The sequence below is a fragment of the Centropristis striata genome, chromosome 23, assembly GCF_030273125.1.
Source record: "Centropristis striata isolate RG_2023a ecotype Rhode Island chromosome 23, C.striata_1.0, whole genome shotgun sequence".
NCBI lineage: Eukaryota > Metazoa > Chordata > Actinopteri > Perciformes > Serranidae > Centropristis > Centropristis striata.
Genome location: NC_081539.1, coordinates 16,525,284 through 16,552,733, shown reverse-complemented (window position 1 = coordinate 16,552,733; position 27,450 = coordinate 16,525,284). Strand labels below are relative to the sequence as shown.

The 27,450-nt window shown below is 36.2% G+C and overlaps 4 protein-coding genes across 8 annotated transcripts in view; 3 read left to right on the top strand and 1 right to left on the bottom strand.

The window, feature by feature from the left end:
• Window positions 1–17,718, bottom strand: part of kpna1 (karyopherin alpha 1 (importin alpha 5)) — a 26,008-nt gene extending 8,290 nt beyond the window's left edge. Inside the window, exons 1-2 of one of the 3 annotated variants that reach the window (XM_059326726.1) lie at window positions 17,589–17,718; window positions 15,700–15,840 (exon numbers count right to left, since the gene is read on the bottom strand). In XM_059326726.1, coding sequence (XP_059182709.1) covers window positions 15,700–15,784 — 85 coding nt within the window. In that variant the 5' untranslated portion in view covers window positions 15,785–15,840; window positions 17,589–17,718. Of the gene's footprint in view, window positions 1–271; window positions 289–1,491; window positions 1,570–15,699; window positions 15,841–17,588 lie in introns of those variants that run through there. The other 2 variants (XM_059326727.1, XM_059326728.1) reach the window with 2 other exon arrangements.
• On the top strand, window positions 2,172–3,459 carry nanos2 (nanos homolog 2). Its single transcript, XM_059326731.1, has one exon. The coding sequence runs from the start codon at window positions 2,673–2,675 to the stop codon at window positions 3,159–3,161; it is 489 nt and encodes a 162-aa protein (XP_059182714.1). The 5' UTR covers window positions 2,172–2,672; the 3' UTR covers window positions 3,162–3,459.
• On the top strand, window positions 5,988–9,702 carry si:ch211-161h7.5 (uncharacterized). 2 transcript variants are annotated; one of them, XM_059326730.1, is made up of 5 exons: window positions 5,988–6,171; window positions 7,237–7,381; window positions 7,470–7,618; window positions 7,707–7,846; window positions 9,111–9,702. In XM_059326730.1, the coding sequence occupies exons 2-5, from the start codon at window positions 7,241–7,243 to the stop codon at window positions 9,260–9,262; spliced, it is 582 nt and encodes a 193-aa protein (XP_059182713.1). In that variant the 5' UTR covers window positions 5,988–6,171; window positions 7,237–7,240; the 3' UTR covers window positions 9,263–9,702. The 2 variants fall into 2 exon arrangements, with proteins under 2 accessions (XP_059182713.1, XP_059182712.1); XM_059326729.1 differs by lacking the exon at window positions 5,988–6,171 and having other exon boundaries at window positions 7,132–7,381.
• si:ch211-161h7.4 (nucleolar and coiled-body phosphoprotein 1) lies at window positions 17,174–27,450 on the top strand. Of its 2 annotated transcripts, none has more exons than XM_059326725.1 (17): window positions 17,174–17,592; window positions 18,965–19,008; window positions 19,361–19,425; window positions 19,512–19,639; window positions 19,836–19,902; window positions 19,987–20,191; window positions 20,332–20,421; window positions 20,632–20,712; window positions 21,055–21,231; window positions 21,394–22,127; window positions 22,750–23,325; window positions 23,545–24,157; window positions 24,250–24,317; window positions 25,313–25,453; window positions 26,265–26,425; window positions 26,567–26,657; window positions 27,172–27,450. In XM_059326725.1, exons 1-17 carry the CDS (start codon window positions 17,569–17,571, stop codon window positions 27,252–27,254), a joined length of 3,348 nt encoding a protein of 1,115 aa, XP_059182708.1. In that variant the 5' UTR covers window positions 17,174–17,568; the 3' UTR covers window positions 27,255–27,450. The 2 variants fall into 2 exon arrangements, with proteins under 2 accessions (XP_059182708.1, XP_059182707.1); XM_059326724.1 differs by having other exon boundaries at window positions 20,329–20,421.

The following is a 27,450-nucleotide window of genomic DNA, read 5'->3' as shown; positions in this document are numbered from 1 at the left end:
ATAATAGCAACAGCAACGAAAAAGATAAAATGGTAGTGTAGCATAACAAACAAAAAATAAATAAATAACAATGGTAAGACTACCAACAAACATATCAACAATATTGAGTGTTGAAAAATAAGAAAAAGGTGAATAATAATAATAATAATAATAATAATAATAATAATGAAAAATAGACAGCCCCCCTCCCGTCCCCCAAATTTCAAGGGATCCACAGGCTTCGTCTCCATGAAGCACACTGATGAACATACAAACACGCATGTGAACTCACATATAAACACATAGCAGTTCAGAGCTTTTAAACAAGCCTCAACCAATACTGCCCTCAAAACCCAACGCCTAAAGGGCACTTAAAAGGGGGCTGGACCACTTAAATGGAGTCAAAGCTAAAATAAACTAAAAAAAAAGGGGGAAAAAAAGGGTGGAGAAATAAATACCAAAATATATACTCGGAGTGCCACAACTCCCCCCCACCCCCACCCACAGGACCCAAAGTAAGAAAAGGAGATGGCATCATCCCAACATGAAATGTTTTCAGGTTTGGCTAGGTGAAAGTTGTTCGTCTTTCAATAAAAATCTAAAATTATATGCCGTCATTGTTGTCAATTTTTCATCGTAGTATCGAAAATGGTATGGAATACAGATATTTTTACAGTATAGAAAGGGAAATTCCAGTATCGTGACAACGCAACTATGCTGATCTGTTGTCTTACATACTGTGCATTCTTTGAAGTTTTATATGTAGACTAGGAAAGCTGCAAACGAATTGCCATTTTTTGTATAAATAAAGTTGTCTGAATATATATCAATCTGTAAATGAAAATTGTACTGATAGATGGCAAAATCCACCATTTGTAACGTTATAACAATGCATATACGTATGCATCTTTAACCAAGTGACGTTATATTAGCTGTATATTTGAGCAACACCCACTAGTTTTCTGCATGTGTCAATTATAAGTATTACCAAAACAATCACTGACTCATGAAAAACTACCATGTGTTAACGGCAACTGTAGTTTAAATAGCTAAAGAGGGCATCATCCTCTCAGCAAATAGTCAAACAAACTGGGGCATCTAAGGATACTAGCTAGCTGGCTAGCTGCTTAGCTTTATGGGATTTGACTGAATAATAAGCAATCACACAAATAATTATCTAACAATCCGATGTGCTGCTTCCCCTGAACGATCCTAGAAGCATCAAAGTACAAAACAATATTTAATTAACGAAGCACACGTGTAAAGGGAAGCTTCACTTTGTCAGCTGGCTAATGTCATAGTCGTTGTTAGCACAATCTACTGCCGAAAGCTAGCCTAGCTGCTAACAGTGGCTAGCTAAATTACCTAACGTTAGCTCTGAAAGGTAACGTTAGCTCACACGACAGCCCAACGTTTCCCAAATGTTGTCGACCTTAAGAATCAAATTAGCTCGTTGTTATAAAGCGATATCATACACAGACTCCTAAATACGTATATTTATTATTAACTGACCTGTCAAATTGGGCTCTGTAATCCCCTTATTATTCGCTAGGCCACCGTTTGTACAGCCGTCGCCGGTATGCAACTGCGCACGCGTGAAATCAAACGCACCCCACGACTCCCCCTCACTTATTTACACTCCGCCCCACCCACGCCGGGCTTCTGCTTAATATGACTAGGAAACCTGCATCAGCCTTGCAAATAAAACATGCAGTGTATGCATTATAATAACAGACACATCATAATAACAGACACAACATATATTTGACTGCAACGCTGCGCTGGGTGCAGACTTTATTCCAAGGCACAACCGCACTGGAAATACGCACATCATCACGCAGCAACATAAACGACCTGTGTTGGGGGATGATAAACTTCAAGGAGCGCTGATTGCATCCGCCGGCGCCTCATTTGTATGAAGGAGCAAGCAAAAAGTGCAGGTGTGAATGCTGCATGAACTTTCAACAATGTACTGTTTTGAAGTGGACCAGAGACGCTCTGGCGCCAGCGGTCATCAGGTTGCAGGTGTGTGTGTGTGTGTGTGTGTGTGTGTGTGTGTGTGTGTGTGTGTGTGTGTGAGGGGGTTTGGCAGGAGACAGTTGCTGACCATCAGAATCAAATAATGCATTGACTCTGTATTACCCCTTCAGTGCAGTACACAACAGGTGCACTATCTACAAGGTTTGGAAAGACTGAAAACCACACACGCACACACAAACAGGCCGTAAAACCGGAATATTTGTCTAATTTACCTTTATTGTATTGTATTTCAAAACGGGTATAAACATTATCCATACAGCCACGCATGCATACTGAAACTTTGAATGTAAAACAAGCAAAACATTTTTTTGTTTGTGTTGTCAATCATATATTAGGGAATGTAACAAAGTGTTTCCTCTGTTATTATAACTGATCAATTAAAAAAAATATGTGGTGGCTATTGGTTTTATCTTTTCATTTTCATTTTCCACCCAGTCATGACCCCGGACAACCCAAATGTCAGGCCTCTGACATTAAAGTTAACCTAAAATCTAAAATTAATTAAAGGACTTTTTTGTCTCCAGACACCTGTCATCGATCTGCCTAAAGTCTGTATGATCCAAACATTGTTGCACTTTAAAGCCATTTTCAGACGTCTATAAATATGAGACGCTCCAACACACGCGCAAACTCTGCGCAAACCTCCTCCAAAAATGACAGCAATGCAAAGACGAGTCGGGGTCCGGAGCTCGCACTTCACAGACGACGGCTTTGACATGTGGTATGACTATCTGAAGCTGGGCGGACTGCTGGAGAGGCTGCGCGACCGTCCTGATGAGAGCCACAGAGACAGCGAGGGCCCCAAGAAAGAACAAGCAGCGCCATGGAGCCACATCCAAACCTCTGGCCAGGAGGAGGCCTGCAAGACCTTCAAATGGACCAGTTCAGCCAGCAGCAGCAGCTTCTCGGACACCAGCTCCAACGGGACTTGTTCAGAGTACTGTCGCTTCTGCAAGCAGAACGGTGAGTCTGCTAGTGTGTACCGGTCACACAAGCTCAAGTCAAACGACGGGAAAGTGATCTGCCCCGTTCTCTGGAAATACACCTGTTCCATCTGCAAAGCCACCGGGGACAAGGCTCACACACGCCGCTACTGTCCGCAGGTACAGGCTGCCAGGATGCTGCCTGGCTCCAGCTTCTAGCTGCACACTGAAAGACTGATGACACTGAAAAAGACTGTACATAATTACTACAATATGTTGTAGCCATGTGTTCATGTTGACATAGACCTTTGCAGGTTCACAAGTAGTTTCAAGTGTTTCATGTTTGATTTTGTGTTTGCATTAGTATGTGTTACTGCTCTGCTGTGGGTAGCCTACATAGTTTGTTATATTTTTTTATTGCGTTAAAAAAATGTTTTAAAACTTAAAAAAAAAACTGTCAATATCTTGACATTTTGGAAACTGCAAACTGTATAAAACTGTATTTTTGCATCAAGAATAAATATGGGAAATTTTAGCAGTGCTTCTTGTTATTGTTGTTATATATTTAAGGTTGAATACAGAAAGCGTTAGCTAAACTTACTCACTTTTTTTTATCGACAAGTTGTTTAGATATAACAATAAACTTAAGAGATATATTTTTCAAATCTAAATATCAAAATAGGCAGTGTAAATTTCAGTAATTGAGGTTATGTAGTAGATAACAAAGAGTCAGCATTTCATAACTCAAAATGATAAAAGAGCAATATCCTGGTCCAACCTGCTGCTTTGATAAGGTTGTAAATTGATGTTACTAAACAGTTCTATGAACAATGACCCCTCTTAGCGTTATATCATCTTGTATTGTTGGATAATTTTAATTGACACATACACTTGAATAGTAATTGATTACATGTGATCAGGATTGCACAATCAGGTTACAAAACCAGTGACTAATCAGCCGGGATAAGAGCATAGTTACATTGTCAGGAATTGCTTGATTACATTTCACATCTCTACATTTTTTGTAAGGGTAACTTGATTTTACCAGTTATAAATGAGGAATATGTTCTACTGTGAGTAAATTACTCCTCATAGATTGCCAATTTTTACTTAATTAAAACTGTTTTAATGCTTCTTAATGACGTTTTTTCCCTTTTTATTTACATTTAAATAATGGATGGTGAATATCTGTCTTACACAAGAGCACAGTTCTTCATTTGATTAAAAAACATCAGCAATGGAAACTTACACAAAAAACTCATACCACATGCTGTAGAATAAACACAGTACATATGTAGTTTGTGACAGTGCTGTTTCAGTCAGGGGCATTTGATTTGGCCCACTGTAAATGCTGACTATATAAAATACATTTTATTTGCATTGAAAATGTCAAGATATTTTTTGATGAAATTTAAACTTCTATTGCTGGGACCAATTTTATTTAGTATAAAGTGAATTTTTAAAGTATAATAATAATAATAATAATAATAATAATAATAATAGTATTTTAATAATTTTATAATAATAATTCTAATAATATTTTGAATAATTTCTGGATTTATTTTATAATCCGATGGATTATGTAAACATAAAAAATGCTTTGTAATTTGTATTCAGTAACCTTCTACATTTCAAAGTAATCTGACCCAACCCTGCTGATTCTTTAATGTGTTAAATTCATTTTAATGTTGCTGGCTGAGGACAAGGTTACTTTGCCTTCTTTATACACTATTACTTAATTAATAATAATAACATGGAAAACTCTATAAGTTGTCACCATGTGTTTTGTAGGTTGAATTCCAATTTGTGACACAGCTAAAAGTAAAAAAAAAAAAAATACAAAAAATGTAAGTAAAGAATTAAAGTACAAGTACCTCAACATTGTAATTAGATTAACTTAAGTAAATGTTTTAAGTAATTTCCTAGCACTAAAGTAACACAATTTCATAACATGAAGTAAACTTGAGTATTTAAGGCAAGATATAATGATTACATTTGTTCGTGTTAATGTGATATTCCAGCAGCAGCAGGCAGGTGTGGATCTGAATGCCACACTCCCATAATAATCTCCACAGTAGCAATTGTCTCCAGCAGGCATACATTTCATAAAAGCTGTTCAAAGTAGCAACGATTCATGGCTGTTCATATAACTGCTCCTGTCCTCACCTGCTGGGCTACAAAGCGATATGATTGGGTGAAACACACCTGTTACCAAACATGACTAGTGGGACAAAGTCCAGCTGTTTATTAGTGTTTATACTTGAGTTATGAAGCAGGGGGTCATTAGGGATTTTTATCTTTTCACTGATTCACAGAAACATCGAGAGCATAATTTGAATACAAAGGACACATGAAGTCTGCAAACAAGGATGATATATTTAAGTTGCAAACACGTGCTGAGGGGCCATAAAAGCCTCAGTGTTACACAAGCAGCTCTTTTCAACCCAACAAAAGCCCCTACTGAACAGTGTTGCACTTGCTTTCATCCAGGATCGAACATTAAACGGTATGTCTTTATTCAGCTGGTTTTAATAATTAGTTATCAACATGGTAAACCCAAAACTGCTGAACAACCTTGTTATTTTTTACTTTATAATGTGTGTTTTAATTTAAAATACTTGTGTTTTTAGATAACTTTTCCACAATGGCAAAACACAACATTAGCCTTGTGATTGCCATGGTGCTGGCATTGCTTTTCTTCATCATCACCATGGTGTTCACAGCTCTGGCAGGGCCGGGAATATGTACGTTTTAATGCTCTATTATTTTGTGATTTAAGAATTTGTTTTTTAATGTAGAACTGTAGAAATAATGTTGCATTCTCTGACCTTTCAAAATCACAATAATTACATATCTTTTTGAATTTGTGTCCCAAAGATCCATTTCTGCGGAGCACTGGTAATATTTCAGATGAGTTTCAAACCGAGATCACACCAGCAGGATGGACGTTTACCATCTGGTCGATCATTTACATCTTTCTGGCTTTAGTGTTAGTCTACGTCCTCTCCGGCATCTTTAGGAAGTAAGAAGCAGCCTAAATTAAATTTCCATGTTGTCTCCTAGATTGTCTCTGGTGATGCAGACATTTACGTCTCTGTAATTCTCTTTTCTATAGGAATGCATACGGTTATGTCTACTGCAGCCCGGCTGTTTTACCACATGGATTTTATGTGACTTGGTGCTTGAATCTGGGCTTGAATACTGCATGGTTGTTCCTGTGGGACAGACAGTAAGAGAGGACTTGTTCTTTATTTACATAAACAGCCTGCAATTTCTTTCATAGTCTTGAGAAAGCTTTAGTTGTTTCAGGCAAACAACAAAAGTTTTATTTGTAGCACACTCTGTAATGAAAAATGGTAATTCCTGTTCAGGCTCAAGGGCGTGTTTGAGTCTATCTCAGCAAGAAGGAAAACAGCTCCTGTTGTCCATATTGACTAACAATGTGAAGGAATATTGGAAGGACACTGTATATTTCACACACTATCATTCTGTTCCTCCATATTGGAATTTTACTATTTATTTACTATTATTTCTGGCTATTTCTGTCTTGTCTGTTCACATTTAGACAGGGCTGTAAGCTGTAGCTAATCCGATTGTGAGACCTTAAGAGGCAAAATTTTGTTTTTGTTTTTTATTTTAGGCTATGAATAGGTAAATAATAATAATAATAATAAAAATGGAAAAGGTAGCACCATACTGAAATGGCATTTTAGAGACTGACACAATGCAGATTTTAGACATTTTTTTTGTGGATTGTGCATCAATTTTGCACCAATGTGACTAAGACTGCTTTTTTTAATTAAATAACTTTATTAAAGACTCGTTAACATTATTATACATGTATAGATTGCATTCTCAACTAATATTAGAAATGAAAACTGAGAAAATAAAAGGAAAAAAATAAGTAGCAAAATAAACATCAGTACTGTATGTTCAAGAGTAATTTGCTGACCATTTAAATAAATAATAAATACAATTAAAATGCTAACACTATTTCTAAATCACCCAAAGCATAATTTTCCTGCAATATATGACAAGTATAAAAGCTTTTAATTTTGCAGCATAGTGGACAACATATACACCGAAATGGATAAATAAAGATATGTGTGATAGGCCAATATTGGCTAAGATAAAAAAAAGGGCATTCAAAATCCACACAAGAAACATGTTAAAAGCGCGGTTGCTTTATTTGACTGGATAACACCAAGACTAAGATTTCTGTTATACTTTTTTTGCTGCAGACAAGATAACTATAATAAAACATTTTAAATTCTATTTTTCCTTCCTATCAAAGGTTAATGCCTGCTGCACTGGCTGTCCTCATTCTTATCGCCTTGACTAACTACCTCATGATATTCTTCTCGTGCCACGGTCTCCACAACTATGGAGCCTGGCTCCACAAGTACCACAAAGTGGACCTGTGGCTTCACCGTGTGTTGGTTAGTACTGCAGCTTCATAATCCTCAGTTTGTGAACCTGTTTACCTCCCAGCACTCTGCATATACAAGCCTGTCATCTCTATTACAGATCCAGAATGGTATTGCCATATATGCAACCTGGACAACCATTGCATCCCTAATTAACCTGACCATCGTGCTGACTCATCATGCAAACATGTCCCCGACAGACGCTGCCACTGTCGCACTCTCAGTTCTGACTGCAGTGTTGTTTGTGTGGTAAGTGCAAAGGTGAAAATCCTGCATTAATTTGATACAAAGCATTACAAAAATGTATGTCTGGATCAAATGTGTTTATTTCTCACAGGTTTTTCCTAGAGAACACTGTCCTGGACACACATGTGAGGTACATTCTCTCCATTTACCCAGTTGTGATCTGGGCGGTGACGGGGGTGTTCACGAAGAACTACGATGCTGCATCTCTTGCTACCAATAACACGTTCATGCGTAAGAAACTGTACAATTTCACATCTTAATCTCAATTACTTCACCTGGATGTTTCAAGTCTTGTTACTGATTTTTGAGACTTAAGAGGGGAAAAAAGCAACAATTAGAGTTATTGTGGCCAAGACATGATTATTTGAGCTGGTATTAAATAAAAATAGACATTTTCTTTGTGGAAATGCACCAATTTTGCATTATTCTGATGCTGCAAAGGTACTCACAGGGCTGCTTTCTTAAACAAATAATTTATTAATATTATAATATTTAACATCATCATACATTAAACATGCAATGTAGCATATTGTCAACCAATTAAAAAACTGAACATTGAGAAAATAAGGAATAAATACAAATAGCTACATTTTACTGTATGATCAGTATCATTGCTGACTATTAAAATAAAGAATACATAAAGATAAAAAATAAATACCTAAAAGTTCTTCATGTTCAGTATCAGTCAATTTCTTACCAATATAATGAATAAATAATAATAGTAATAAACTAAAAACAGCTAAAAAGTACTTTATGTTCAGTATTGTTGCTGACTACTAAAATAAAGAAAAAATACAGATAAAATAAAAAGCTAAAAGTAATTTATGTTTAGTATCAGTCAATTTCTGACCATTAAAATAAGAATAAATGCAAATAGAGAATAAATACCTTAAAGTTCTTTGTGTCCAGTATCAGTCCATTTCTGACCATTACAATAAATAATAATAATAATAAATAAAATAAATAGTTAAAAAGTACTTTATATTTAGTATCAGTCCATTTCTGACAATTTATGACTATTAGAATGAATAATAATAATAATAATAATAATAATAAATAAATAAAAGTACTTTATGTTCAGTATCAGTCAATTTCTGACCATTAAAATAAAGAATAAATAAAAAATAAAATAAATAGCTAAAAGCACTTCATGTTCAGTATTAATTACTGACATTACAATAAAGAAATAACAAAAACAAAATAAATAGCTAAAAAGTACTTTTTGTTCCGTATCAGTTCTGTATACCATTAAAATAAAGAATAAATACAAACTAAATAAATAGCTAAATAGTACTGTATGCTCAGTATCAGTCAATGCCTGAACATTTAAATAAAAAATTATAGTTATAATGTTCTTAAAAAACATATACATGGATACTGATATAGATACTGATAATATGTCTGTGATTGGCCAGTGATGGCCGATAAAATCTTCTGACCCATAAATCTGTCGGCCATTACTTATGACATCCACTTTTATTTCCTCCCACTGTAGTTGCTCTGTTGGTGATGGCCGGTGTCGTGTTTTCTGGACGAGTATTTCTGGTCATATTGAGGCACTGTAAAAAGCCATTATACAACGATGTGGACCCAGAGAACATGTCTCCAATGGAGATCGCTGACAAGCAGAAAAAAGTATTTAAGTAAGAATGTTAAAAGAATATTTTTATATTTTTATGATAACACTCTCTGTGTCATTGCAATATTCTTTCTGTAATGCTCTGTATACATTGAATAATATCATCAATATACACAGTGTTCGCACAGCTTTTTAACAATGCAATCCAAAGCAAAGATTTTCAATTGTTTTGTCTACTGTGAGACGCTATATGATTGGATTGTTTAATTTCAAAGTGTTTTTTTATTTACATATGTGATTGTTTAGATGAAAAATTATATTATGTTGAATAATAAGCATTTTTCAAGCTGTATATCAAGATCCAAGCATATTCCTGACCTTGAAAATTGTTAAAATTATGCATATTCCAGACATTCAAGATTTTGAAGTTTATATTATAGCAATTTATAATGTATATGCTTTGTAAAATAAATGTGATATGATGCTGCTTATAGGTTTTGACTTTTATTTTGTACACTGTTAAAAATAAAAATCGTTTTCTCTCAATTTTATCTGTTTCTGGAATTATTTTAGGTATATTAAAGATGACAAACACTGCTAACAGCTGCTAATTAAATATCACAATTATGTCCCTGATAGGTCACTTGAGTGGCAAGAACGACAACATAAAGAAATGCTTCAGTAAGAAAGGATGGTTGATAATGAATAATATAATAACAATGATGTACTGTACATGCCTTGTTATTTTCTAATAAGAAGATTTTTTTTATTTGCTTTGGCCTATCCATAATATTTAGTTCCAATAAATGCATACACACTTTTTCTTCCTCATTGTTTTTTTTTTAATTAATTTTTTTACCATCATATTAATCTCCTAATTTGGTGACACTTTCCTGGTTAAATAATATTTTCTTTATTTAAAAAACATGAATCAGCCATTACAGTAAGAAACTTATTAGCATGGCACTTGCAAGTATATAATTCTTTGCAATAAAAAGCAACAGATACTAAACCGACTGATGAGCATTAAACACAATATAAAGATAAATAAGAAAAAATACCCTGTAAATGGGGAAGTAGGGGTGGGCGATATGGCCCTAAAAGAATATCACAATATTGAAGGCTATTTTTGCGATAACGATATTCTTGACGATATTAGGAAATATTTAAAAAGATATAAAAAACATGATTTTTTTTAATTCTGTATAAATAATTAAAAATCTAAAATGTAGTGTGAAGTGCAAATCTCAACAGTTGCCAAATACAAAAAAATTTACTCTTGACTCTTGAGTATGAGAAAATAATAAAAATAACCATTTAGGGGTCCCGGGGGGCATATTTTAATGACATTTTGTAAAAGAGAATAAAGGTTCTTATATGTTTTATTTAAGGCATCTTATTTTGACAAACCAGGGGTGGGCAACCTTTACTAACTAAAGAGACACTGTTGGCCAAAAAAAAAAAGCCGCAATGGAGCCGCAAAATCTTATATTGAGCCTAAAATGAAAATTAAACAGCCTAATAAGTCTAAATTAGCCTACCAACATTATTAATAGTCATATTGAGCATTTATTAATATGATTTTGAAAACTAGTCTATTTCGGGGAACTCAAAAGTAAACTCAAAGTTGGCAAAACTTAAAAGTGAAGGCGCCGGAGACTTTCGTAAGCTATGAAGCACATTTTAGTTGACTTAAATGTCTTTTTTAATATGCTGTAAAAAGGCTATATAATTTTACAATTGAAGAATACAAATAGCTTTTGGTCTACACCATTGATATATAAACATTTTAATGTAAAAATATGTATATAATTGTTTTTGTCTCAGCCACGGGGAGCCCCTGCAGGCGGCCTAAAGAGCCACATGAGGCTCTGGAGCCACAGGTTGGCCACCCCTGTACTAAACCTTCTTCTGGCATACTAATTATTATATATTATATTATACTAGTTACTCCAAAACAAAAAACACCTCTGTATTACCAGAATCTACTATGATTCTTTATTTAATTTTAAACTCTTTCACATAAACAGGAGATTAATTAATGGTGACACAGGTAGCCACAACACTTGATTACCATATAATATGGGTCAGCAAACTTTTTGATATGAAGTGCCATTTTTACATTTTCATGTTAATCTGAGTGCCATTAAGATTAACATTCAATTAAGTTACGACACATCAACATTTTGATCTCCAATGCATCTGTATTTGTATTTATTCATTCTATTCATATGGCCAACATGCATAGCAATTATAATAAATATCTGTTTAAATATTATATATATGTAATTTTGATGGAGTATTAGGGCCACAATTAGATGAAAAAATGTTATTACGAGATATTATTGGTAGGCTGTTCTATTTAAAACAGAAGTAGGTCTAAACATCCAAGTCCGTCTGGTTCCTTCTGCGGAAAAGATGCAATTTCTTGCATATTCTTTCTAGTCTTTATACTTATGATAATGTGATGCAGATGTGTAAAAAGTTTAGTACCTTCTTGTTTGTGAAACCTATTTTAAAGTACAATTCTAAGAAATGCTCCACGGCCCTCATTTTAACAACTGTCCTCCTCTAATTTATTAAATATTTACAAAATATCGAAAATTTTACTCGTAAACAATTCAATGTTTTCGACTTTATTCTTGTAACTAATTAAATATTTTCGACTTTATTAGTATATAATAATAATTGTATTGTATTGTTTTACCCTATGCACGGTTACCATTTCAGCATTGTGCTTTAAATTAAATTTCCTTATTTACAATGTAAATGTCAAAAAGTGAATGCAATTAAGTGTAACAAACAGAAATATGAGCACTAAGAATGTTGCAAATCTGAACTAAGAGGTCATTTGGCGGATATTTAATAGCCCAGCAGGGTCTCAAATGTGCACTTTCATGGTGACTATTTTCATACCTGTTTATCAAGCATGTTTATTTTTTAAATTAATTAAAATTAATTAAATCTTTCACAGTGTCATTCATTCTGAGATTACCTAGATGAATTTCTGCCATTATGGATCATGTTGGGCGTAAACTGTTTCTCCGTCTTTCCCTGCACTGTGGCAAAAATGTATACAAGATAAGAGGCGCACGTGACGCTCTGAATGGTCGTAAAACTTACACAACTAGCTATTGTATAAAACCGGCAGTCCCCCATTCTCTGCACAGTTCCTCTGGTTCTTCACACTGATGACTCAGCTCACACACAGAGGGGTAAGTAAGGTCCGTCCTCTTTGACTTCATCCAGTCTTCATCATGTGGGCATCTTTTGTGTTTGGCTGCCAACGTTTTATTATCCTGGAAGAAGCTCGGCACGTGGACCTTTCTGAAGTTACACAAGTTGTTTTGAAATCTGATTTTCAGTCTGATTCAGCCCTTGACCTTTTAAATTTGAAAATAGTTGACTTAGAATTACATTTTTTGAGGTTCTTAAAGAAAAGAAAAAAAGACAGCTGGGGATTTGTTTGAGAATGATACAACTTGACGTGTTTGCCTGAATGGCTTTTGCATTAGGTGAGTGGTTATTATCACCTGCCGAGGTCAGAGGTCAGGTTCAAATACAGATTATTAGCAATAAAGTTTGGAGGGACACATTTCTTTGAGCAAAACTGTATTTTCTTATTAAATACAATGAATTAACAATAGAATAAATCTGTAAATGTAATACTATATTCAATGTAATTCTTCTTTCTTTTTTTACATTTTTATTATTTTATTATTGTCTTGGTTTTAATTCTGAGTTTCTTAGGCATGTTGTTTATATATTGAAGGTATGACAATTAAAAATCTTGAAACTTGAAACTAATTTGTCCTTTTTAACAGGTTTAAATTTGCTCTATGTTGTTATGTGAAAGTCTTTTAAGTGAAAAATGAATAATGACTGAATAATTTACATTTATCACAGTAGAACACGATGGCAGAACATAATCCTGGACGTCTTGCTGCGATAGTGGTGTCTGTTGTTGGCTATGCGATAAGTTTGGTGTTCAATGCGCTCTCTGTAGTTGGAATTGGTAAGTCAAAGCTTTGTTCACTTTTTTTTAGTTTCACTTGTAGACAATGTTCGGTAAGACTCTAAAGGGGCACCGTAAAACTGTTGAGAAATCACAAATATTGGTTTAACAGGTCACAACACTCCATTCTCACTCACTTCTTGCAATTTTCTCCCTATAGGTCCTTATGGTACCACCACAGCCAATGTGTCTGCAGTGTTTGACACGCAGATCACACCTTCAGGATGGACTTTTAACATCTGGAGTGTCATCTACGGCTGGCTCACAGCAATGATTATCTACATCGTCTCGGGACTTTGCAGAAAGTAACGGCTAACTTTTTTTATTATCTTGTTTAAAAATGTTGTAAATCTTTTCAAAAGGCCAAACCTGGGTCAGATAGGAAGCATTGGTGTCAGAATAGTTGCCTCAATACGACAGGTCGACATTTTCACCAGTTCACGGACTAAAAGATCAACTGTGCTTCTTCTCCTTTGTAGGAATGGTTATGGCTACGTCTACTGCAGCCCGGCAGTGTTGCCTTATGGATTTTTCATCAGCTGGTGCCTCAATCTGTCTTTCAATATTGGCTGGCTGATTGTTTGGGACAGAGGGTAAGAGTGTCCAGTGCTTTTAAATAGGTCTAAACAATATATCCAAAATCATCTATCCCACTATGGGTAATTTCATAAATTGTTAACAATATGTACCACAATATAGCATGTTTTCTGGGTATTCAAAAAATATAAGTCTATATGAAATAACCACATGATAAAGCCTATTTAGAATTCCCAGAGAAATTCTTAGAATACGGTCATTTTTATACCCTTTTGATGATATACACGTGCATCTCAATACATTAGAATATCATGGAAAAGTCAATTTCTAGTAGTTCAAGTCAAATAGCCCCAACCAGGTATTGAGTCATATAGATGGACATACTTTTCAGAGGCCAACATTTCCATATTAAACATACTTTTTAAAATTGGTCTTCTGTAATATTCAATTCTTTTGGGACACTAAATGTCAGGTCTTCATTAAATTTAAGCCATAATCATTATAATTAGAAGAAATTTAATAAGTTAAGACATGAAATGTTTCATTTTGTGTAATTGATTTATATAACATGTTATTTCCACTTTTTGAATTGAATTACTGACATAAATAAACTTTTCTGATATTCTAATTTATTGAGATGCACCTGTTTGTCGTCATATGACCAAGCCTTTTTCTTTTAAAATGACTCCTGTGATTCTTGTTAATTAGTTAGTTGTTAATTGACCTTATTTAAACTGTCATCAAATGTTTTCCATACAGCGACATTAAACATGTGTTAGTATTGCTTGTTTTTTGTCTTGCTAAAGGATAATGATCGCTGCACTGGTTTTTCTCGTCATGGTCATCCTCACAAACTACCACATGGTGTTCTTCACCTGCCATGGACTTCATATATATGGAGCCTGGCTCAACAAATACCACAAGGCAGACTTATGGCTTATCCGTGTGCTGGTTAGTACCACAAATGTACAGTATCTGCATTATTAAAAGTGTATGCATGGTCACATGGCAGATTATATGAGTAATATTGTGTTCATGTGTAGTTAAAAATGGTTTACATGCATGATGTTTTATTGGACCCCAAAGTTCACCCCAAAAAGACACATATTTCTTCATGTTTATCAATTTATGAATGGAACTATATTTGCACTCGGCTGGTGGTTCACCCAAGCACCATGGTCATGCTTTTTCCAGAAAGCAATCCACAAACTTTGTTGTGAGCAGTTTCATGTCAGAACTATTTTCTTTCTACTGAATTACACATGATTTGGGGTGATCTGTCTCTTTAAAGCACATTTATACCAAACTTAAACACTCGTTAACACCAAATTTGCAGGTTCAGAATGGCGTGATGGTTTACACAACATGGACAACCATTGCAACTCTAATCAACCTGAGCATTGTACTGACCTATGATGTACAGATGTCACCAGAGGATGCTGCCACAGTCTCTTACTCTGTTTTGGCTGGAGTGCTGCTTGTGTGGTCAGTGATTTTTAACTTAGAAAACACCTACTAGAGAAATTATGTGCAAAATGATTATTGAGATTCTGAAGCGAATATGTTTGTACTGTGCATTTCACAGGTTTCTTTTGGAAAACTTTGTCCTTGACAAACATGTGCGGTACATCCTCACCATCTACCCGGTTGTGATCTGGGCGCTGTCTGGAAACCTGGACAAAAACTTTGATGCCGAATCCCCCAGCCGTAATGGCATCTTTATTGGTAAGAACTCCATGTTCATAATATGTGAGAAATGTAAAATAATCTCAATAAGTTTGTAAAAGTCACTAAAATGCCAGTAGACCGATGTCCTGAAACATGACCGGTAAATTGTACTCTAAATATAGTTAATTGTGTAATTAGAGCACATTTGAAAAGTGCTCCATCTGTTACATTTTGAGCTCCAATGTAACAGTGAATATTAAAACTCAAAAATGCAGTTGTACTAACTAGATCTCCTTCTCTTAGTCGTGCTGCTGGCTGTAGCCTTAGCGTTGTTCAACATCCGGATTGTTTTGGTGATTTGGAGACACATCAGACAGCCGCTCTACACAGACGTCAGTCCTGAAGCCATGGAGCCGATGGAGATTGCTGAGAAACAGAAAAAGATTTTCCGCTAAATGTTTTATGATATAACACTTGTCATGAATCACAGAAAGTATTTGTGCCGTTAATTCACATTAATTTGTTGATAATCATGAGAACAAATGTTGTTGTTTTTTGTAAATTTAAATAGATGTTGTATATTCTCATTGCTTACATTATGAATTAATATAAACTCTGGCATAATTTGCATACCTCTTATGAACTTTGGCTGACTGATCTCTGAACTTTTTATGGCTTTTTTTTCTGAACCTTTTATGGCTGTTTTCTAACATATTGATTGCTAACACAACACATTAGGCTCAGATAAGGAAACCATTACAACTCTACACATGGGGACATCATATCATCATTCAACTTACACTGTCGACTGCATGTTTTTATATTATGCATTTCCCAAAATTTGCAATATGATCATTTTGTATCAAGCTCCAACTTATGAGATGATGCTAAAATAGTAGTTTTCTCAATTTTACATATTTATATGGAATGAAGTATTCAAGAAATGATGTGTGATACCAACTGTTGTACCAGTTCACCAGCGTCGGTAGATCACCAAAAGTATCACAATTCTAGATGTGTTGCCACTTGGGATTGGATGATTTTAGGGGTGCTTTTATCGCATATCATCATAAAAACACTCACAGTAAATTGATTGTGGTGAATTTCCATTATGAGGATAATCCTGAATCTTCTTTTATCACAATTATGATTTCCCTATTTAAGATTGTTTGTTTGTTTTTTTGCTAAAAGGATGTTTACTAAAAAAAAAAAAAAGATGTGTCCTATCTTTGATGCAATAAAAATATTAGTTTCTTAAGGTGAAGTGATTCCAGTATGTTCTTGTGCCATTATAAGAGTTTTAAGCATATTTTATGTGAATCTCAATTATTTTGACCAGGATAACCGTGACGTAAAATATTCATATCATCCCATGCGCATAGTTGCTACTCAAAATGTCTGAATATCATGGATGATGATGAAACATTATCAGAACTTTTTCCATTATCGGTTAAAATATGTTGCAAAAGGTAAGTAACACAAGCTGTTGGGTGAAAAAGCTAGAACAATTAATAAAAGTAGTATTGAGCACACAAGAAAATATTTTTTTATTTGAATTAACCATGAGTAATCTTTAGGGGGCGACATCGCGAAACACCAGCTGTGGCCGGAAAATAATTTGTAGAAGAAGAATCGGTATTACCTCCCTGAGTATAGTCTCCCAGGCAGAATACATACCAATTCAAGTCTATGTCTACCAATAACAAACTCTATCAGTCACACAGTTGTGTTTGTGGTTCACTTGTACTATACCTAATTTGATTTTTATAGTTTCTAAGCAATTGTTGTGATTAGGATCGACCAATTTGGCAAGAGTGCTGCCTGAGAGGCTAAGCTCAGGGCCGGAAGTAACCGCTCTTCATAGTGCGCGGGTTATTTAGAAATTGTCAACAACGCCATTGTTTTGCTAACGTCGGTTATGAAATAGGCGACATAGATGCCTCATAACGTTTTAACATGACTACATAGTGACTCCTGGCTTGACTTTTAGAGAGCGGATCCGAATAAATGCATTCCCGGTGGCTAACCGACTAAGAGAGAGACAGTTGGCTACAGGGGAACAAAATGAGCGCCAGCTAGCCGTTAGCACAAACTCGGTTTTAGTGTCGGAAACTGTCGTCTAAAGACACACACACCATTAGCTAGCTAGCATAAATGGAGACAAAGTACCCTACCTTGGTAAGTTCAGGTCTTTATTTTTTCTCTTTTCTGTTGCGCTTCAGGGGAGAGAGGGTTGAACAAACGTGTATTAACGTTAACGGAGGACGCGGCTGCACCGTGTCCAGTCTACTAACGTTCAAATAAGTTAACTTTGTTGCAAATCGTCTCCTTGTTAAAATAATCGCCTTACTCATTTTTTTCAAGTTTTGCAGGAAACACAAAAAACTTCAACAAAAGTGTAACATGTGACATGTATTGATCATTTCACTCAAAAAGGCATAGTAATAACACTGTGTGTAAATTATGTAACTTAAGAGAAATAAATGACAATTTTTTTGAACAAGCGTTGTGACTTAAGCAAGATATGGTAACACTTTATTTTGAAGGTGTCTACATAAGAGTCACACAAGCCTGTTAGAAACATGATATGACAAGTATTATGAGCATTAATGTTACTTCAAAGTGTCATTAATGTTCATGACACATCCCATGTCATGTTTATGACACGCTCATGTAACTCTTATGTAGACACCTTCAAAATAAAGTGTTACCATATCTTGCTTAAGTGACAAAGGCATGTTAAAAAAATTCACATTTTATTTTTACTTTGAGTGGCATAATAAATCCGCTGAATAGGCCATTATCTTAAAGCGGTATAATCACATGATCTGATCAACTGAGGATGTAGGCGATTTCACATAGGTGGCCGGCGTCATGAGGAGATGATTTAGGCAACAACAAAAAACAATTTTGACAAAAAATGACTTAGGCGATTATTTTAACAGTGTGACAATAACAAACTCCGCGAAGGTTTAAGTTAATGCTCAGTTTTTGTTGAATGGTTTAAACGTTTTTAGAGGCATACGTTATTTGCGATGTTGCTAAATGGTATTATTGCCTGACACTGAGGGGGTGTTTAAATTGTGTACATCCTTTGTAGCGTAGTTATAAGATCAATGACATGCATTCAGTATTATAATACTAACCTCATTCTTTTTTGTGAGTTAGTTGGTTAATCATTTGTACACAATCCAGAAAACTGACAATGCATTTAAAATAATAATACAAGCAATCAGATTAATATATTCTCTGACTGAAAAAAAACCCTGTGTCCTCTTATTTTTGTCATATCTGTAATTTCCCAGTGTTTGTCCGATATTTTGTATCTTTTAAATAGAAGGTTTTGAGTAGTTACTGTACTGTTACTACTGGGGCTGTAAGCATTATTTTTTACTATTTACAATTCTACTAGGTCCATACATTTTAGGGATTCTTATTTTATTATTAAATAAACGTGTATACCTAATAAACTGAGTGTAGAGTGTTGTAAGTAATGTGGTAGTGACAATAATTGCGACTTATTTTCTCTATACCTTTCGTCTGTTTACAGAAGAGGCCGAAGAGGAAACTCTGCTACCTTGCAAACAAAGAAGGGTATGTTTTTAAAATACTTATGTGCTCTGTGAGGTAGCTTTTTTAATGTATGTGTTTTAAACCAGAAATGAGAGCTGAAATGTGCGACTTTTTCACACATTCATTGCATGCGATGAACTGAAGATTTTTTATTTCTTTGTATAGTCTTTATTATTTTATCATAGTTTTTTAATGTTTTATCTCCTTGCTAGGCCAACATGAGCTTTAGTTGGTTATTCTTACATTAAGCACATTCCCTTTTTTCTTAGATGATGTTGTGTTTTATGTATTTTAATTGTTTCATCTGTAGGGGAATTTGAAACGTTGGTCTTAATGCTACACTATCATATTAACCTGACCTTTGTGTTTCCAGTCAACCTGAGTCATGGACAGGACCGCAAGCAGTGTTGGACATTGACAAGATGTTTGATGACTTGGGTGAGTTGAATTGTTTTTAGTTTGATATTTTTCAGTTTATTTTTGCATTTTTAGTATGTTAACCTGTACTTATCTATTCTTTTTAGATTCACCCTTCAATAATAATGGTCGCCTATCACCCCCATCTCCTCTGCTCCAAACCTTTGACATTGAGACAAGCCAGCGTGAGAAAGAGCCTTCACCAATCCCACACAAGGGACACCCACCGGAAAAAGTAAATAAGTAGTTAAAAATGTCTTGCTCCTATGTTGGATAAATAAGCAAAATGTCTTTAAAATCTGAGAGAGAGTGTGATGCGTATTTTGATTGTAGCAGCAGCAACAGCTGCTTTGTTTGCCTTTTTTAATTGGACAGGAGTTGATGCCTCTAAATGTGTTGAGCTTTTAAATGTATGTATTGAAACTCTTTAGGGTCCTAAAGGAGATGTCCTGCATCCTGCAAACGGGACACCCAGTCAAGTGTCTAAACTGGACCTTGGTAAGAGACTCAAACCTGAGAAAATACTTTTACTCTTTATCCATTTATTGTGCTACATTAAATGTTTTTCTTCTTTTTTCCTAGTTGCAGATTTGGACATCCCTTTTAGAGTACATGGGCCTGTGAAGACATCCAGCCCTATCGAAGAGAAATTGGATGTGGAACATGTTGAAGAGCACGAAGTTGTTTCCCCAGTTCTCTTTGCCTGTGAAGATGAAGGAACAGAAGAGGCAAAGACGGAGGCTCTGCCTATCCAGGAACCCAACTGCAATGGGCATGTCACACAGGAGTGAGTAATTATTCATGCATTTCATGGAAGGTGATAAGTTTTTGGTGGGATTCTAATTAATATTAACATTCAGAGGCAGTACTTCTTTATTCATTCATTTGTATTGTGTCTCTTTCAATGCTTGTCCTTTCCTTTAGAAGAGATGACTCTGAGTTGGAGTCTCCTCCAAGCAGGGTTGCTTTAAGCAAACCCACGATGTCCAGTCACAAAAAGGAGGTGGAGGGAACATGGTAAGGGCTTTTTAATTTGAATGATCAGTTTGCTGCAAGCACCCAAAAGCTCACCATTGCAATTCACACATGATCATTGCAATAGGAAGGGTCTATTTCGTCTTTTGACACTAAACCTTTAAGTTTCTCGTATCTGTGTTCATTACTTGGACTTTTGCTTTTCAGTTGTGTACTTGTGCGATTGAAATGAAAATGTACTTTATTCTGCAGCAAAGAGAGTCACACAGTCAAAGAAAAACCACCAAATAAGCCCCAAACACCTGTTTTAAAGAGCAAACAAAAAACACCAAGGTAAGAAGTAGTGACTTTTAAATGTATAGTTACAGTTTGTGCCGTGACTTTAAATCTACTGACCTAACAATACTGTATATTTGAAGCTAATCTCGTTATTAGGATTTATTACCTTGTATTTAAATGTACTATTTATGTATAATGTATTGGTTGATATGTTTAGGTGTGGCAGCCTTTGAATGTGGTCATTAAAGAGGCTGGCAACTGTTGCTATTAAAAATTATAGTTATCATACTGTGCACATTTGCTTATTTATGGTATTGGAAAAACAAAGCATCCTGCATGGCTGCTTCTCCTTTCCTCCTTGACTGTCATTTCGTTTTTTATCTTGTTATTTTCCAGGAAAGTAATAGAAGACCCACCTGTGCCAGCAGTGAGACAGGAGTCTGAAGACTCGGCACCTCAGGGGATAACAGAAAATGTTCCCAGGCAGCCAACGGTTGAGTCCACTCGTGCGGGAAAAGACATGACGGCTTTCCTTAAGAAGCTTAGAGACGCCGGACAGCCCAAACCTGCATGGTGAGTTGAGATAAGAGTGCACCTTAATCATTTTTCCCCATGGGACCCTCCTGTTGAATAATGGGTACAACCAATATATGTTTAGAAAGAAGTTACTCTTCGAATTCAACATGAAAACACAGAACAATTAATAATCCTTTAGTTATTTGTTATTGTTTTTAGTTCCAGGAAGTCTCTGTCACCGGTGAAAGTGCCCACTCCTCCTCCTGAGCCAGAGGATAATTTCTTGATTATGGAGGATGATAGCCCTCTTTGGTTTTCCATCCCAAGTAAAACAGCCACCAGTAAAAAACAAAAACCAAGCAAATCTTCAAGCACTGACAAAGACAGCTCAACAGATAACGGCAAAAAGGATGGCCGATTAGAGACTGCTGCACAAAAAAAGCAGGAATCTGAACAGACGGAGAGCAAACCAGGAAGTCAGACTGTCACAGAGAAAACGAGAAAGATGAGAGGGAAAGCTAAGAAGAATGAGGTGACTGAGCCTGGGAATGATAAGGATCAATTATCCAGTCCTGAGGGTGTCCCTGCAGGCGATTTAATGGAAGAAGAGAAACTAAATAAAAAGAAACAACACCTAAAGAAGGTACCATCTAAAGAGAGTGACAAGGAAGAAGAACAACCTAAAGACAGCGCCAGCACGGAAACAGCTGAAGAAAATCCCATTCTGAAAACAACAAAGAAAGCTCAGAAGTCCTCTGATATAAAGAAATCAAAGACTTTAAAAGGTGGGAATGAAAATGCCAAGACAGGCAGGGCTAAGTCATTAAAGGGGGGAAGAAAAGTGGTGCAGGAGGCTGATGCAGTTAAGGACACTATTGGTGATGAAGCCGGAAAGGAACAAAATCAGAGCAGTGAGCAGCATGCAGATGCTGAAGACGTGGGTTCACATTCAGGTAAGGACCTCCTGCTGTTATATCTTCCTGGGTAGACATTTTACATTTTGGTAGGCAACTTTTCTAGTTTTCAACCTGCACCCCATTTCTCCATGTTTTTGTGACAAATGAGGTTTTTCGAAGTGGTCCAGTATTGAGCGAGTGCTCTGCAACTGGCAGCAGCAAGACAAGTTGAAACACCAATTGATGTCCACGAAAAGCATTTTTTTAACCAGCGGTTGTTATCATGCCTAAACAAGTTTAACTAAAGGAGAAGTCTTGTTCTGAAATCTTGCGTGTCCTCTTCCATATTGTCCATATCTGCTAAATATACAGCCATCACATTGAAAATATTTCAGTAAACTACGTTTTCTGTACTATTTGTAGTCCAACTCAGAAAACTCTTCCCAACACTTCTCTCCTCCAGCAAGTCACCTCACAAGATTACATAACTTTTAGATTATTTGTCACATGGACCTAAAAACATGGCAAAATGGGGTCCAGGTTAAAATTTTCAAAGATTACCTTTACAGTTGGAAACTTGAGAGATAAAAAAAAAATACCATTGGAAAGTTCATAGAAAAAGTTTCTTCAAGCATCTCATCAAACATCCATACATGTTTTATGCTTTTTCTCCCCACAGACAAAGAACTCATGAATTCTGAAGCACCGCCAGAAAATAATTCAGAAGAGAGTTCACCTGAGGACATTCAGATTGTTGGGAAAAGGAAAAGGAGGGTGCCAGGACAGTGGTGGTTGGACCATCAAACGTCGTTGGAAACACAGGTGACAGACAACGAGCCTACACTCAAGAAGTCAAAGCAGAACAACAAAGTGCCACAAGCAGCAGCAGCAGCAGCAGCAGCACAGTCTCCTATGAAGGCTAAGAAAGACAGAGAAGCATCTATGTCTCCTGTGAAAGCTAAGAAAAACAGGGCAGCCGCAGCGTCTCCTCTGAAGGGTAAGAAAGACAGAGTTTTAAAGAAAACAAATCAGAGAAAACCCGCGCCTTCACCTAGGAAGACCACAAATAAAACTAAAGAAAAGAAAACCAAACAGAACAAAAACATAAACACAAGAGGAGACACACCAGACAAAGTATTTCACACAGCTGAGACAGAACAGGTTGAAGAGTTGCTGCAGGAGGTCCCAGACCAGGACCTGGATCTACAGTCCAGCCCTTTGGTTTTCTCACACAGAGACCACAGCCATGACTCAGGTAAGTCAAGTACTCATATCCTTTACTTCAGGAGAAGTACCAATACCAGAATAAAGAATTTTCCACTGCTAGTAAAATTGCTGCATTTAAAATCCTACTTAAGAGAAAGTACACAAGTTGTTTTTTTTGTTTTTTATCAGCAAAATGTATTTAAAATCTGTTTTAATTAAGTAAATTAAATTTAAGTTCTGTAACTTACTGAGATGTATTGTGTTACAGGGAAGCAGATATTTCAAAAAGTATACCATCACATTCCAAATGATAAACTGTCCAGCACACCAGCACCTGCCTTTCCCAGAGAGCCTCGAGGGCAGCTCAGGGCAGCAGAACCAGAGGGACGGAGGAGGAAACCTCCTGGGAACTGGTGGGAAGTCGATAAAGGTGAGGAGAGCACCTCCTCACAGCATCAGCAGCAGGAGCCCACACCTCGTAAGGAGAGAAAAATGCTGTCTAAACAGACGAGATCTCCTCGACTTGGGTCTCCAAAAAATGGCAACATGGCAGTCTCACCGAAGCCCCCAGGGGGAGCTCCCGTGCCTCGTCTGAAACTGAAGCCATTATCGGCTCCAAAGACTGTCAAACGCTCTCTGGCCACTTTTAAAGACATTTTCAGTTCAGTCACAGAGAGCCCAGCTGTGGTCAGCAGCAGAGGTAACGGAAGACGTAAAGTCATGTCACGTCCTGCTGTGGAAGTCACTGTTACAGACCGTGCAGCACTCAGTCAGACTGGTGAACAAATCCACGGTATGGAAGCTGGTGAACACAGCAGCACACAGTACAACACTTCTAACCATGAGAGCCCACAGGACAGCAGGTTCCAGTCAGAGGACAGGTAAGAAAAGTCTAAATGTTACTATTACCACCTCCCTATTATTGCCTGTATAAATTGTTTTTATCATTTTTAATCTTTTTTTTTTTTGGCAGGTTGAAACTCTTTAGTGGGCCATCTTCCATGATAGAGCTGCAACAGTATGAGGAGGACGAAGACTTGAGTATGTTTTAAATATTAAACATAATATAATATAAATATGTTCTATATTTCAGCCAAATTTTGTAAATCCATATATTTATTTCCTTTACAGACTTATTTTTTGAGTGTTTTCTTCTTTTAATTTGATAAATTAACAACATTTTTTAAGTATCCAAGTAATGTATACAATTCTTACACACCTCCTGTATCCCCCTGAAAATACACATTCGGTTTATGATGGGAACCATAACTATTGTTACTAAGAAATGAAGGATGAATTAATTTTCTACAGTTACAACAGAATAGAAATGCAAAGAATGCAAGTGGTGATCCCAAATTCAGGCTTCAACAATGGCTTTTTCACTCAGTTTCAAAAAGAATCAGAAAACAAACTATCCACAACATGAGCGCACCAGCAGTATTTATTTAAATAGTCACAAGGCTCTTTTATAAAACAAAACCGCTGTAAAGATGTTGCTTAGGGCTGTTTTGGCCAAATTATCAAATGAGAACTGTTTTCACATTTAAAAGCTGCAAATCAGTCAGTGTGCTCCCAACCTTTTAATTTCCTTTTGATGTTGTTTTGGACAGCTACTGTACAAAATAAAGGAACAAACATTTATAACGCTATATAAACAGTGTTGTAACTCACCAGTGGGAACAGCAGAAGCTCAAATGTAATGTTCACTGTTGACTCAGTAGAGAAAAATGCCAGTTTGAGTTCAGTCTTAAATAGATAAAATGAAAAAGCCACATTTGGAAGTTGGTCTATCAGGCCGTGGGCAGCCAGACTGCAATATTTACACTGAGCTCCTTCACCTTCTGTGGCGAATTAAAGATGCAGCAGTTGAGCCTTTGACGCCTGAATATGCAGCTCACGACTATTAGTTTAAACAGCTCCATCTGGTGCTGAACTTGAATATGTGTGACAAATATTCAATCGTTTATTGTTTGTGTGCTAAATTTTCTGTTTCTTTTTAAATGATTAACTTCTACTTTTATCTAACTTTGTTCCAGTTCCGCCTCCATCCAGATCCCCCGCCGCTCTCTCTCTATCAGATCTGTGTGCTCCTCCTCTGGAACCGCTGGTGTTGCAGCCGAAGGATAAGGCCAGCCTGAGAGAGTGGTTAAATAGTCTGTGGCCTCCCTCTGCTGACAGTAAGATAACAGAATGTCTTATTTAAAAGAAATGCTGGCCTATGAAGGGAGAACAAAACCCTGCCAGAATATGAAAATACAGAACAGCCCCCCTCTGTCCTCTCTGTCCTAAGCCCCTCCCTCCACATGAACACAGACCGATGGCGCTAAATAGCGATTCTATGAGAACGATCGTTCTCTTTTTGTTTTGTTTTTGTCTTTTTTACAAACGTGAGCCTGCAAAGTCCTATGACATTACATGCTGTGATTCGAGACTAGCTCGCTGCATAAACTTTAATAAGCAGGAGCTGTGAGCCAGTAGAGCTGGAATAGTGATTGTCTGCAGAATTTTCCACTTTTGAATCTGGCTTTTAACATGTAGCAGGATGTGCATGCAACAGCCAACAGGAACAGTCGTTTGAAAGTGACCTGTGATTGGCTGAAGTCTCCTACCATGGGCTGGGTTTTCTAACACATTATTATGACTTTTTAACAGTTTCATTTAGCCATGTATAGTTTCCAGCCTCTGAAGGGCAGCGTACAGCTGTAGTCCAATGTACTCAAAACTACAAAATGCCACACCAGGAACTCTGCTAAGAGAACTGTATCTTGCAGGATCTTAATAAACTTTATACATGTGAATTTACAAAGATACACAAAAGATGTAGAAAGGACTTACAATACATTGTTTCATATCTAAATGTAAAAGCAATTTAGCTTTTTTGATCTGTAATGTAGACAACATGTTTGTTATCAAAACTCTATTATCATCAAATGATAGTTATTACTATCCAGACCTGCATCATTTTTACCGTTTTTAATGTCGTTGCAGAACGTGCTGAGATCACTCCAGACCAGTTCGATTGGTACTTCCATCAAGGCAGAGCAATCGGCTTCCAGGTGGACCTGAACTGTGGCTCGTTCTGTAACGGAAAAATCCTGCTGGGCTCCTACATGAAGAAGCCTCTGTGGGTGGATCACAGCGCCACAACAGTCAGTACACTCCTCATTTACTTCTCATACAGCTGTGGTGTTTGTCATTTTTTTGTCCCTCCTGTATACCAGAGATTTAGAAAGTGTTTTATTACTAATATATATTTTTCATTATTGTGTGTTTTTTTTTTTTTATTATAGGTTTTTAATTTATTAACAAGCACTGTGAGTGTAAGCATCGACAGCAAGAAATCCAGCTTCAATCCTGGACAATCCTTCATGGTGCCATGTGGTAAGAATATGATACCATTGCATATAATAAGGAAGAATTAAAATGTCAATGTTTGAAATGTTGTATTTTTGTGAATTGCTTCTTCTCTGTAATGTCAGTTGTGTCCATGTATCTTATTGGCAGTAACTGTACATATTTGAAACGCAATATACACTGAAAAACAACACTTTTGTTTTTGCTCTCAATTTTTACAAGTTGAAATAAAATATTTTACTAGCTTAACTTAAATGCACATAAAATTAAGTATTTGCATTTCTGTTTTGCCATGATAATATCCACCTGACAGCTGTGGCATATAAGTTGCTGGTTAAACAGAATTATTATTACACAGGTGAGCCTTCGCCTGGTCACAAGAAAAGACCAGTTTCTGAGAACTGCACACCAGCATAGATTTAAACCAATTTGTTCACAAAGTTTTAGGGATTTTCATTGCAAGCGTTATTTTATATTTTGTTTAGGATATAAAATGTTGTCATTGGTTTGTGTTTTGCTGATGAGTCTTTTCTGTTCACAGGACATGCTTACAGCATCCAGAACATCTCATCACAGCCTGCAGTTCTGTGCTTCACCAGGATGTTAGCAGAGTGTACAGATTAGATTAGTCCGCTGGATACATCCTGAATGTGTTTTCTTTTTTTCTTTTTTTTATAGGACTGCGGATGTGTGATATTATTTCCATATTTAAAATGACTTACTTTCTGTATTGTAAATAGAAAAAACGTGTTTGTGCTTGATCCTCAGCTTTGCTTGATGCAATTCTGGTAAAACAGAAGTAAACATGATTTGTAAATAA